The sequence below is a fragment of the Mytilus galloprovincialis genome, chromosome 6 (assembly GCF_965363235.1).
Source record: "Mytilus galloprovincialis chromosome 6, xbMytGall1.hap1.1, whole genome shotgun sequence".
NCBI classification, from domain to species: Eukaryota; Metazoa; Mollusca; class Bivalvia; order Mytilida; family Mytilidae; genus Mytilus; species Mytilus galloprovincialis.
Genome location: NC_134843.1, coordinates 82,016,426 through 82,030,170, shown reverse-complemented (window position 1 = coordinate 82,030,170; position 13,745 = coordinate 82,016,426). Strand labels below are relative to the sequence as shown.

The window sequence follows — 13,745 nt, the reverse complement described above, 5'->3', positions numbered from 1 at the left end:
TGGGCGAATTTATTCAGGCTTTTGGTATTTATAAGAACATTATGTGTACAACATTTCCTCATCGTAGGAGTGAGCTGGATCTTTATGAACGTGATTTGGTTGATATGGCCACCAGGTATTCGGGTAAGGGATTTTACGAGTACCATAAACGGTTTTCTGCTGATGCGGCAGCTCATTTAAGACATAACAATATTCCTGTTGACTGGTCTATAAGAAATAACACTTTATTTTGCAATATTTTTGCGAACATTAAACCTAACACATGTAGCATTTGCGGTAGCACTTTTCACTCAAGTAGTTATTGTAATCAGTCAAACAATAGCAACAGGAATACGACAGGGTCATACAGGTCAGATCAAGACATACACGGCAGGGAGCGTTCTTACCATGGAGGAAAGGAAATCTGTAATAATTTCAACGGGAAAACAGGTTGTTTTAGACCTCATTGTAGAAATTTACATATTTGTCTAAGTTGTAATGGAGAGCACCCTAAAACAGTCTGTACGAGTTCAAAAAACGAGGCACTAGGATCCAACAAAATCGGGTCCAATATGCAGAGAAGAATGTAAACGATCAAGTTTCCCTAAGTTTAGGAGTATCAACACCCATTGTGATTAGTAATTTAGTTCATGAATTAGAAAATCATCCAAATAAGGAATTTAAGAATTACCTAGTTTCTGGGTTAAGTCAAGGTTTTTCCACAGGTATTACAACATTACCATCTAAGTCTATTGAGTGCAAAAACTTAAGATCAGCGTTATCTCAACCAACACACGTTTTAAAATTAATAGAAACGGAGGTAGAAAAGGGCTATTTAGAAGGACCATTTGATTTCATTCCATTTACACATTACCGCATTAACCCTATCGGTGTGGCAGAAGGTAAATACAATAAAAAGAAGCGTTTAATCGTAGACTTGTCAGCGCCTCATGAGGATCCAAAAAATCCTAGTTTAAACGAACTTATCGATAAAGATGAATTTTCTTTGCAATATGTTTCAATTGATGATGCTATCAGAACTATCAAAAGCCTAGGTTTTAAATCTTGGCTTTTAAAAACCGATATAGCCGACGCCTTCAAGGTTATGCCCCTGTCGCCAATGTTATGGCCGTTTCATGGAATCAAATGGGATGACAGATATTACTTTTTTAATAAATTGGTGTTTGGGTGCAGGTCTAGCCCAAAAATCTTTGACACTCTTTCACAAGCAATTTGTTGGATTGCTCAGAACAATTACAATATAGAGCACATTTTACACTTGTTAGATGATTTTCTAGTTATTGTACCAGAACAAGACAATGCTCAACAAACTATGAATACTTTTTTAGATATTTTTAAGTCATTAGGTGTGCCACTTTCATTTAAGAAAACTGAAGGACCATGTCATAAGTTAGAATATTTAGGGATATTTTTAGATACTATTAATATGGAGGCTTATCTCCCTTTAGAAAAGGTTTTACGAATTCAAGAAATTATAGAATATTTCAGTAAGCGCAATTCGTGCACTAAAAGAGAGTTATTAAGTTTACTAGGGCATTTAAATTTTGCGTGCAGAGTTATAGTGCCAGGTAGATCATTTGTTTCACACTTAATTAAACTGTCTACTACTGTTAAAAAGTTGCATCACCATGTGCACTTAAAAAGTTGTAAACCTGATCTTGTTATGTGGTCAAAATTTTTAAAAGATTGGAATGGTGTTTCCTTCTTTTTAAATGATAATATAACGAATGCTGCGGACATTCACTTGTTTACTGATGCTACACCTTCCTCATTTGGAGGTTTTTATCAAAATGAATGGTTTCAAGGTGACTTTCCTTATGAACTATTGTCTTGTGAGCAAACATCTATGGCGTTTTTTGAATTGTATCCCATTGTAATGGCATGCGTACTGTGGGGAGATAGATGGAAAAGGAAACGTATATTATTCAATTGTGACAATTTAGCTACTGTTGATATTATTAAAAAGGGTAGATCTAAGATTCAAAGCTTGATGAAGTTAATGAGAAAGCTCACTTATCATTCAGCAATTAATAATTTTGTAGTGCATGCCAAACACATTCCTGGTATAAAAAACTGTATAGCTGATTCTCTTTCTCGTTACCAGATGATGAAGTTCAGAGCCTTGGCACCACATGCAAACGCGATACCAACTCCTTGTCTGCATCCCTCAGAGCTGATGATGGTTTGAATTTAAAGATAGACGAATTATGGGATGCGTCTTTGAGCGAAAGCACTAGATTGACATATAAATCCGCTTTTAAATGTTTCAGAACTTTCCTGGTCATGAATGGTCAACCGTGCTCCGAAGTTAATCTTCCTTATGTAAAAGAAGATCTTCTAGTCTATTTCGTAACTTATTGTCAAAAAGCACTTAATCTGAAACACCAGACTATTAAACTCTATCTTGCCGGAGTACGTCATTATTATATAAGATTTTTAGGATATGATCCTATGGCGAATGCTATCAGATTACCAGTTATTCTTCGGGGTATTAAAAAATCTCAGAACAATGTTGTTCAAGAAAGATTGCCAATTACATCATCAATTTTGAATAAGCTTTGTGCTTTATTATCGAAAGGAATATTTTCACCAGTGCTAGACCTCATGTTTCAGTGTGCTTTTAAAATGGCATTTTTCGGTTTTCTTAGGTGTGGAGAATTTACCTGTCGGTCTTATAATGATAATTCATGTACAGTACTTTTGCAAGATATCACTGTGGATCCGACGAAACAGTTTTTCATTTTTCGCCTGCGATCATCTAAGCGTGATCCCTTTCGTCAAGGCGTGAATATTACTATTTATGAAAATGACACATTTAAACCAGTGGATACAATGAATAAGTATCTGTCTATAAGATATAACAATGGCGCTTTACCAAAATCTCCACTTTTTGTCGAGGATGAATTTCAATCATCGCCGTTAAGCAGGGAAACATTTATTTCTTCATTGAGACAACTATTAGACATACTTGGCTATAATACTGTTAAGTTTTGTGGTCACTCCTTTCGTATAGGAGCAGCTACATCCGCAGCAGCATGTGGTGTCGAGGATCATATAATTCAAACATTAGGCAGGTGGTCATCAGACTGTTACATACGATACATACGAACTGATGCCAAAGTATTGAAAAGAGCTCAGCATGATATGTGTTTTCATAACTAGTTCATTTGTTGTAGTTTAAAGCTTCAGAGAGATTATTATTGTTTCTTTTTTTGTAGTTTTACACACATGTAATTTTTGTTTTTGTTTTTTGTAACATTATGTGACATTTGAGTGGTAAAAAAAAAAAAAAAAAAAAAAAAAAAAAAAAAAAACCAAAAACATGGAGACCATTTTAATTCCATATTTTAATAAATTTAGGTTAGATTACATAACTAAATAAAAAAAAAATTAAAAAAAAATAATATTAAATCGCAATAAATGATGTATCTATCTTGGGGGCTTTCACTCATTTAATGGTATTAAATTCGCTTAATTTGGCCATGTTAATTTCGGGGAAATTATTTTTTACCCCCAAGTCAATTATACATCAGTATAGTATATATTCTTAATTATCAGTTCCAATTATTATTGTATAAGTAAGCATGGGATTATTTTGCATATCGTGCTGCTGGTATCCACCGCAGCCGATACCCCGCTGCTGGTATCCACCGCAGCCGAAACCCCGCTGCTGGTATCCACCGCAGCCGAAAAACCCGCTGCTGGTATCCACTGCAGCCGAAACAATGTTGCAGGTATCCACCGCATCCTATAGTTAATAGTTTATTTTTAGAATAATGTTTCAAATTATTGTTTAGATTAAGTAGATTTTTTATAAAGTGAGTAGCCCCCGAGAAAGCCAAAACATAGATACATTTATTGATTATATTGTTACATTTTTTACATGTTGTCATGTAGTTTTAGCAATTATATAATGGAAGTAGTATAGCTTGTTTTTATTAGTCTAGATAATAAATATATATACCACTATGCTATATTATGATGTTTGTTGTTTTGTCGTCTTTAGATATAATGCGAGGTTAAGAAGGGATCGGAATAACTATAGACAATAGCTTTTACTGATTGTCATTTAGAGAACATGTGTGCTTATATACAGTCATATAGATTTAACATTTGGGTTGTCGTAATTTGTCTTTGGTTAGTCGTTTTTCAAGTCACTGATACTAGAAAAGTATGATTGTATAAATGGTAATTTAAAGATTTAAATTGTAGTTTATACGATTAATAATTCCTGCCTATGTCAGGTGGGATATTAATAGAATACAAATTGAGAAACCAGAGAGAGATATTTTTAGAAATTAATGAGAGAACCGAGATATTTTTAGAAATTACTGAGTGAACTGAGATAATTTTAGAAGATTGGTTAGCCAATCAGATAGGAGATATAAGTAAAGTATTAATAAGCTCGTTTTAAGCTGCCAGTTCATCGTAGCATATTTTAATTTTGTTTCCCACCCGCCCTCACCTTTACCTCTTTAAAAGTGTATTCACATATATATGTATTATATATTGGGGCTACTTACTATTGGCCATGTTAATTTCGGGGAAATTATTTTTTACCCCCAAGTCAATTATACATGTATCAGTATAGTATATATTCTTAATTATCAGTTCCAATTATTATTGTATAAGTAAGCATGGGATTATTTTGCATATCGTGCTGCTGGTATCCACCGCAGCCGATACCCCGCTGCTGGTATCCACCGCAGCCGAAACCCCGCTGCTGGTATCCACCGCAGCCGAAAAACCCGCTGCTGGTATCCACCGCAGCCGAAACAATGTTGCAGGTATCCACCGCATCCTATAGTTAATAGTTTATTTTTAGAATAATGTTTCAAATTATTGTTTAGATTAAGTAGATTTTTTATAAAGTGAGTAGCCCCCGAGAAAGCCAAAACATAGATACATTTATTGATTATATTGTTACATTTTTTACATGTTGTCATGTAGTTTTAGCAATTATATAATGGAAGTAGTATAGCTTGTTTTTATTAGTCTAGATAATAAATATATATACCACTATGCTATATTATGATGTTTGTTGTTTTGTCGTCTTTAGATATAATGCGAGGTTAAGAAGGGATCGGAATAACTATAGACAATAGCTTTTACTGATTGTCATTTAGAGAACATGTGTGCTTATATACAGTCATATAGATTTAACATTTGGGTTGTCGTAATTTGTCTTTGGTTAGTCGTTTTTCAAGTCACTGATACTAGAAAAGTATGATTGTATAAATTTAAAAATACATATTTGACCATAATTATATCATACCATATATATGAGCAGTTTACAAACTGAAAGAGCACATCAGCAAATTGCATAAAACAAATCTGCACAAATGGAACACCGGGTTTACTTAACCTGAAAAGCCAACAGTGAAAAACAAAACTCTGATGATATTCGTAAAAGATTATGTGGCCATATACCCACAAAGTTCATTTCAAAAGACTGGAGAATGACCCTCACAAAGATGAAAATTCAAACAAGTTTCTGCACAAGGATAGCTGATATATACCATTGAAACACAAAAATAGCAATTATCATCCTTCCCTTCCGGTATATATCAACTTCCTGAACATCTCTGTAAGACTCTTTCACGTTAACGCGTGCAGAAAGACGACATTATTAAGAGTGCATATCTATCTAACACAAACGATACAAACGGTTCAGCGATTTTTATTTCTTTTCATCCTTTACGATATATTTACGCATGAAGATATGTTGTTGATTATAATTGCCGATTTCGTGGAAACAAACACCTCAAGACAATTTCCTATTTCACAATAGTAGTTTTAAAGATTATTCTCAACTTAACAACTATACCAAAATTGTTATGATGAGACACCTCATGCAACCTCCCGTCTGCCGCGCTAGTCGATTGTCAACTTGCTTTTATCCTCTTTCTGTTAATTTCCAGAGAGGATTTTACAACAATGATTTTGTTAAAGTTTGTAAAAGGTCATAAATTGAAGGAAGTATTATTAAATTAAAAATAATATCTGTACCGGATATGATAAACTGTTTTACTTTATAATTTCCAAATAATTTACAATACCAGGAAAACAAATTACTAGCAAAATATAGTTTTAAAATGGTATTGGTACCATATATTCCTCCAGATAAAAAAAAAATATCAGTCATGTTTGGGGAAAGGGATACACTTATTTTTCGAGTATTCACTGTCGTAATACTTAAAGGTAATTAGGATTGTTTAATTTTCTTTAAAAAAACGCAATAATACTAATATGTGAATGTACAACAGCATAAGAAAATCAGCTTTGCAATTGACATGTTAATCTGCATTTTAATATATTTAAAAGTTTTCATAATGGTTTGTTGTATATTTTGTTCACACTGAAGTTTATTGCGTTTTTCTTTGGCCAAAACGTTTGGTGGTTTAATTATAGATAATTTGTATTTTACTTAATATTTTTAAATTTTGTGTTTTGTTATATCTGTTTTGTAATGAAATCTAAATTTATAAAAATATAGGAAAAATTTAGTATAATAACGTTTTCATTACCACTCAAGCATTTACATTTCTTTCAAAAATAAAATATATTGTGATGTTGCATGTATATACTATTTATATCATATCATATATATGAACAGTTTCTGAAAGAATATAAATGTTAATATTGTCTTCATAAAGTTGGCGTTTGGTTTGATGGGCAAGATGTATAATTGTCAAAGAACTCCTCTGATCTTTCATAAAAAGATTCTGAATAAGTTGGGACAAAACCATTTAGAAATATCTTTCTTATATTTCTTCCCTCCAACCCCCCCCCCCCCCCCCTTTTCCAGTTTTCAATACACATTAGTGTGTCTTTGGAAAATGTAGTACTAAAATAAAACATAGCAATTAACTTAAACATATCGATTAATCTAAACATAGATAAAGTTATACTCAGATTTATTGAAATTATTTATTCGGTTTGGTAAAACGTTATGAGTTTGTATCGAAAATCCATATATTCTGTTTTATGAAACCTTACGGGGTTGTATCGAAAGTCCATGTATTCTGCTTTGTTAAACGTTATGTGGTTGTATCAAAAGCCCATTTATTATGTTTGATGAAACCTTTTGTGGTTGTATTGAAAGCCCGTTTATTCTTTTTTGTAAAACGTAATGTGCTTGTTTCGAAAGTCTATGCATTCTGTTTTGTAAAACGTTATATATGTTGTTGTATCGGACGTTTATTTATTCTGTTTGGTGAACCTTATATGGCTGTATCGAAAGCCCATTTATTCAGTTTTGTAAAACGTTATATGGCTGTATCGAAAGCCCATTTATTCAGTTTTGTAAAACGTTATATGGCTGTATCGAAAGCCCATTTATTCAGTTTTGTAAAACGTTATATGGTTGTATCGAACGTCTAATTATTCTGTTTTGTAAAACATTATGTATGGTGTATCGAAAGTTTATTTGTTTTTTGTTTTATGAAACCTTATGTGGCTGTATCAAAAGTCCACGTATTCTGTTTTGTAAAACGTTATGTGGTTGTATCGAAAGTCTATTTTTTCTGTTTTATGAAACTTTATGTGGTTGTATCGAAAGCCCATTTATTCTGTTTTGTAAAACGTTATGTGGTTATATTGAAGTTCCATTTATTCTGTTTTATGAAAACATATCTGATTGTATCGATAGCCCATGTTTCTTTACAATGAAATGTTGTGTTTTCAAACTAGGCGAAACGAATTAAAGAACGAAATATAACTGCTACATACCTTCATAGAAATATGTGTGTCAGCTGGTGCACTTATCAGCAGGATAGAAACATCATGGCAATAAAGTTGAACAGGAACAGGATGTTGAAATGAATTGAAACTTTTCATGAAGTTTGTTATTCAAATAAAAAGTCAACAAATGATTGTGTTTCACATGTACAGAAGCTCTTAATTTGTCATTAGAATGACCTTTTAGTAGATTACAAGAGTGTTCATCATCTCATTTTTGTGTAAATCAATGTTACCCTTTTGCCGACACATTTAGACTTTGGTGTAAGATGTATGGTAAAAAGGACAACACAGTTGATGTTTTTTCGATCTATGTCATTTTAGTAGATTTTTATATATATATATATATACATGTAAGTACTATTAAAAAAAATAAGAATCGTTATTGTTCCAGATTCGAATATGTTAGGTCTATATCCTTATCTACTTGTATGTATAAATATAACATGTATAGTATAAGTGGACGACCAATTATTATTCAGGGGAGGGGACAGAAGGATTTATTTCTGGTTTTTTTACTGCTATAGATGATGTGTTTCCCTTCGTTTTAGTTTGTAACCCGGCTTTGTTTACTCTAAATCGATTTATGACTTTCGGACAGCGGTATTCTACTGTTGACTTTATTGATTATTTGAAGTCGTGCAAAAATTTATTTGCACTTTTGTTCAGTATTGTTTCCTGCATTTTGTGTTGCAGGATATTCGTGTTCTCTTGAATTATGCCGGATATGTATTCTAGCTCTTACAAGGCCAGCTCAATATTCATTTTCATACCCCCAAGAAAATTAAATAGTTTTCCCACTAAACGAAAATAAGATAGAGGAAAGCACTCTTAATTTATAATGAATTATGAAACACTCATAATATTTTTTGTTTAAAGTTATGCAACATTATCATTGAAATTATTTTGCAGGAGCAATCGGTTTGTCAGAACCACAGATAAATTCTGTCGTTGGTGACACAACATATTTGCCCTGCATGAATATACAGGGAAACATAATAATTCAGTGGTTGCGTCTAAACGAGAACACAGAAACGGTAGACAGTACCTTTACTACAACATACACAGATGGTTGGACAGTTAATAGAAATTTACCACATCACGCAAGGCTTGGTATCGTTGGCCTCAAAGGTGGAGAAAAGTACGATTTAAAAATATCCAATTTAACTAAAGAAGATTCTGGAAGATACAGCTGTGCAGTTGATAATCAAAATGGCACTCAGTATTCCTATGTCACATTAAAAGTTGGAGGTATTGTATGCAAATTAACATTAAATCGATTCTGTATCATATCTTTGGATTAGAAACTACAAAATAGCATTTAATATCATATGAATGTGTTGTAGACTTTACACGTCGACTCCCTTTTATATATCTTATGCATTTATATATAAAAAAACGCGAAGTTGTTACCGTAAAAAAAAAAAAAAAAGTTAAAAATTAAACATGTAAAATCATAAAGGAAAAACAACCCAAAATTCTGCATGAGGGTTCATTTTTTTTTATATAAGGTCATCAAGCTTATTCTCAAGATACATTTTGCAACTGTTATAAATTGGCTCAATGTGCAAGGATCCTACAGGGAAAACACATTATGTAAATAGAAAGAAACGCAATGATAGAATTTGATACACATTTGAAAAGATAGAAATCACAAGAATTTTTTCCGTTTTCGACTGTTTCATTGAAAACTTTGATTAACTAGCAAACTGCTAAAAAAAGATCAGCTGAATATGATATAGATTACAGAATTGAAATTGTAAATAAATTTCTCAAAGGCGTTGTTATCCTTGAATGTTGAATTGTATCCATGTTTTATAAATTCCTTGCAATAATTATACAAATGTCCTAAAATCTCATGGACTTTACACAAATTCTCGGTTTTAGATATCAATTGTACTTGACCTTTCATCTCTATAGAGTATTATGATACAAATGAACTTTCATTATAATAAATCATGTCCAAACCGGAAATATATTAAGAGCTTCATACATTGCAAGGTAAAATCGTGTTTGATAAAAAATTACCACTTAAACAAATGTAAATCATCAAAATATTACAACTACAAAAATAGGTTTAAATATAATTCATAAAATTTATAATTCAGTGATTGTACGAGTATGCATTAAACATGTTAAAACACGGCAAATTATGATTGGCCAACCGAGATTTGTAGATTAGCTAGTAAATTATATCCTGGTGTAAACCAAAATTAAACTATGTTATATTTTTCATAAACCATTAAAAAATCGTGAATACTGGAGTCAAATATCTTATACGAATATTTACGAATAAGACACGTATATTTTAAAAACAATCTTTTAGTTCATCTATTAAATAATTATTTAGTGAATCCGTATAAGAAAAGGGGGAAATGCTATTATTATACACATTTTGTTTCATCTCAACTTGAAAAATTTATATAACATCTTATACAAACCTGTCTTTGAGCACACCATTTCACTGGAGAACAAAGATATGTAAAATAAAAACTATCTATTCGCACACAGACAAAATGGTTACATTGTACGTTTACATATTTGATTTTTTTTCAGACGTGCGGAACGATACGTATTTTACGACTGCTAATTACAAAGATACATCGAAAGCTTTATCGTTTTCTTCCTCAACAAGCACAGCATCTGATAAGATAACAACTGATACACCAGTTGATCATGGTACGTAGTAGCATTTCCAAACTGTAGAAAAGGGAGCAAGTATAAAATAAGCCATTTTAAGTAAAAAATAAAAAGAATAAGGCAGAAGATAAAAACAGAAGTATTTGCTTAATAATGCAAACAAAACGTGCGGTAAAAAATAAGTTTCAACATGTTTAACTTCGACACAGCCTATATGTGCAAGTCCTAAGTCAGGAGCATATTATTCAGTTGAATGTTAGAACACTCAATATTAAAAATTAAGTTTTGTTACATTATGGTGTAATGGAATTTATTTTGTTAAACACATTGTGTAGTTTCCGATAAATTGATAATATGATTCAGTATCATGGTTATACACGAGAAACAAGGCTCAATGATTATGTTTTCATTAAAATAAAACATTATTTGGTATGTTCGTCCCTGAGGGGATCACCAGTCCAGTAGTCAGCACTTCGGTGTTGACATGAATATCAATTATATGGTCAGTTTTTATAAATTTCTTGTTTACAAAAGTATGAATTTTTCAAAATACTAAGGATTTCTAATCCCAGGTATAGATGACCTTAGCCGTATTTGGCACAACTTTTTGGGATTTTGGGTTCTTAATGCTCTTCAAATTTGTACTTGTTTGGCTTTATAACTGTTTTGATCCGAGCGTGTCTGATGAGTCTTATGAAGCCGAAACGCGCGCCTGGCGAAAAAATTATAAGCCTGGTACCTTTGATAACTATTTGTTAGAATCTAAAATAGTGTTTATTCTCTTAAATCGGTGCTTTGTTTTTTTTTTTTTTTTTGCCTTTTAAATTAATTTATTATGTGCTTCGTGTCAATCAGATGAGCAAATTCAAGCCCTTTCAAACTGAATTGTACAGTTTTCATAGTTGTAACACCACTGTCCCTGGATTGGAAAAATTAAGGTTATACGCTCCGAAAATTATTACTCTGACATAATTTTATGTGCCTGTCCAAACTCACGAATCTATAAGTTCGTGGTTACTGCCTACAATAATGAATTTTGGCTTGTTATTTTTGCATAAATCAGTTATCTGATTTTTCGTTTGAATTGGTTCTCATTTTATGATGCCTTTAGTTTTTTTCTTTGGTGAAGCCCGAATTGACTGGTTTGCCTCTATTTGTGTTCAGAGAACGGTTCAAATTGTCTATGAAATATCTCTTAATATCGGCAAAACAATATACAATCCATTGACTGTAGGACAGATTGTCCGACTTGAATTGACTTCCGTTCTAAAGTTTGCTAACAGTTCGAGTCAGGTTTTGACTCGTTAATGACAAGATTCAAGAGAGTCCGGATGGGTTTTAATTAAAGAAGAAATAATACATAATGGTCCAATAATAAAGGAGCGAATTTTGCCGACGACTAAGGATACAGCAGGTATTTTGATGGATATCGATGAAACATTCAATTTAAAACAGTACGATATTCTATCTCTTAATACCCAGGATGTATACATTTGTATATATAAAACTCTTACTATACAAATCCATGTCAAAACATTGATTATTTCTGATCCTGTATTTTATAGGGCCATCATATCTACAGACGTACCTGATCATAACAACAGCCTGTATAGTTATAGTTTTCATTGGTGTAGCATCATTTGTTCTCTATCAAAATCAAAAGCGTTATATTGCTGCTATCCAGAATCAACTACATCACAGAGAAAATGCCAGAAGGCCTACAGCGCACAGTTCCTTAGTTAGAGAATCAGAACAAAATGAGTCAAACCATGAAACAATTCCAAAGACTCAATATGAGAAATCATCTCACAGTGACATTTTTAGTCGTTCTCAAATCGACATTCGTTTATCAACTACTAGTATTGTGAATACTGAGGTGAAAACGATAAAAAGTTCATATCAACCAGAACCTGTACAGAACACCACCGATTTACTATTTCTAGACAATCCGTCAAGTAGAATGAATATTGTTGAGATGAATCAGTACGAACAACTGACTGACAACTGGTGAAATTGTTCACCAGTTTACCAACAGAGTGTGGAAAGTAGTATAGAGATAGAACTGGAAAATAAAAAGGTAGATACTACTCCGCATATTTACGATGAATGTGATTCATCCGTCCCAAACTCTGAAGTTGATCAACCATTAGTGACAGAATGTACAGGTTCTGATCAGAGCTATCTTTAGTAAAAGGATGTACATATTCTGTTCAAAGCTATCTTTAGTGAAAAGGATTTACATTTTCTGCTCAAAGCTATCTTTAGTGAAAGGATGTACAGATTATGTTCAAAGATATCTTCAGTGCAAAGAATTTCCGATTCCATTCAAGGTTATGTTTAGTGAAAGGATGTATAGGTTCTGTTCAAAGCAATTGTTTTGTGAAAGGATGTACAGATTCTGGTCAAAGCTATCTTTAGTGAAATGATTATAGATTCTGGTCAAAGCTATTTTTAGTGAAAGGATAGTCGGAGTCTGTTCAAAACTATATCTAGTGAAAGGATGTTAATATTATGTTCAAATCTATATTTAGCAAAATGATGTCCATATTCTGTGCAAAGCTATCTTGAGGGAAAAGGATGTTAATACTATGTTTAAATTTATCTTCAGTGTAAGGATCTACACATTATGTTCAAACCTATATTTAGTAAAAGAATGTACAGCTTCTGTTCACAGCTATCTTTAGTGAACGGATGTACATATTTTGTTCAAAGCTATCTTCTAAGAGAAAATTATGCTTTTCGAGTTCAGGTATATGTCTCTTATCGATCAGTGTTCTTCATCTCATATCTCACAATTATAAATACACTATATATATGTTGTGTACCTGTTGTAATGTTGAACAAATTATAATTTTGTATATATATTATGTGTATTTACCTCGCCTTCATTAAACATTAACTAATTGCAAATGAATGGTTTAGCTCACAAAGTTAATGCAGAGTATTTAATGTGAAACAAATAAAACAATCATGTATGTATAGAACCACTAATTTTAAGGCCCACTAAGAAAGAACATACACAAGAAATGAGTTCAGATTTTCAACAAAATAATTCCAACACATAGCTTTGTCAATTAGTGGTTATAAACCGACTATGCGGTATGGGCTTTGTTCATTGTTGAAATCCGTCAACAAGGAGCAAAGCCTATACCGCATAGTCGTTTTATGATAACATTTAGATTATGTAATGTATGTAATATGGCATGTTTTCTATATGTCAGTCCGTATTTCCATATCGATACCAAATATTGGTCCTAACTTTTTACTGCACTTATTTGGTCATTATTAAAAGTTTACGAAAAAATGAGGCGAAAGATACCCCTTTTTTGTTGTTCAACTTGTAGAATAATGTCAACAGGTTCAGA

At 32.2% G+C, this 13,745-nt stretch overlaps 2 protein-coding genes across 2 annotated transcripts; both read left to right on the top strand.

Annotated features, from left to right (window-relative positions):
* Window positions 1-570: 570 nt before the first annotated feature.
* Window positions 571-3,974, top strand: LOC143080500 (uncharacterized). The gene has a single exon (XM_076256364.1). It carries the CDS (start codon window positions 2,284-2,286, stop codon window positions 3,160-3,162), a length of 879 nt encoding a protein of 292 aa, XP_076112479.1. The 5' UTR covers window positions 571-2,283; the 3' UTR covers window positions 3,163-3,974.
* Window positions 3,975-6,095: 2,121 nt separating this feature from the next.
* Window positions 6,096-13,244, top strand: LOC143078353 (uncharacterized). The gene is made up of 4 exons (XM_076253240.1): window positions 6,096-6,201; window positions 8,653-8,991; window positions 10,297-10,419; window positions 11,946-13,244. The coding sequence occupies exons 1-4, from the start codon at window positions 6,096-6,098 to the stop codon at window positions 12,389-12,391; spliced, it is 1,014 nt and encodes a 337-aa protein (XP_076109355.1). The 3' UTR covers window positions 12,392-13,244.
* The last annotated feature ends 501 nt before the right edge of the window (window positions 13,245-13,745 follow it).

Coding starts and splice junctions, on each gene's coding strand:
- LOC143078353 (XM_076253240.1), top strand. CDS start 6,096: ATGGTATTGGTACCATATATTCCTCCAGATAAAAAAAAAATATCAGTC. Junction 6,202..8,652: donor CACTGTCGTAATACTTAAAG/GTAATTAGGATT, acceptor ATTATTTTGCAG/GAGCAATCGGTTTGTCAGAA. Junction 8,992..10,296: donor TGTCACATTAAAAGTTGGAG/GTATTGTATGCA, acceptor ATTTTTTTTCAG/ACGTGCGGAACGATACGTAT.
- LOC143080500 (XM_076256364.1), top strand. CDS start 2,284: ATGAATGGTCAACCGTGCTCCGAAGTTAATCTTCCTTATGTAAAAGAA.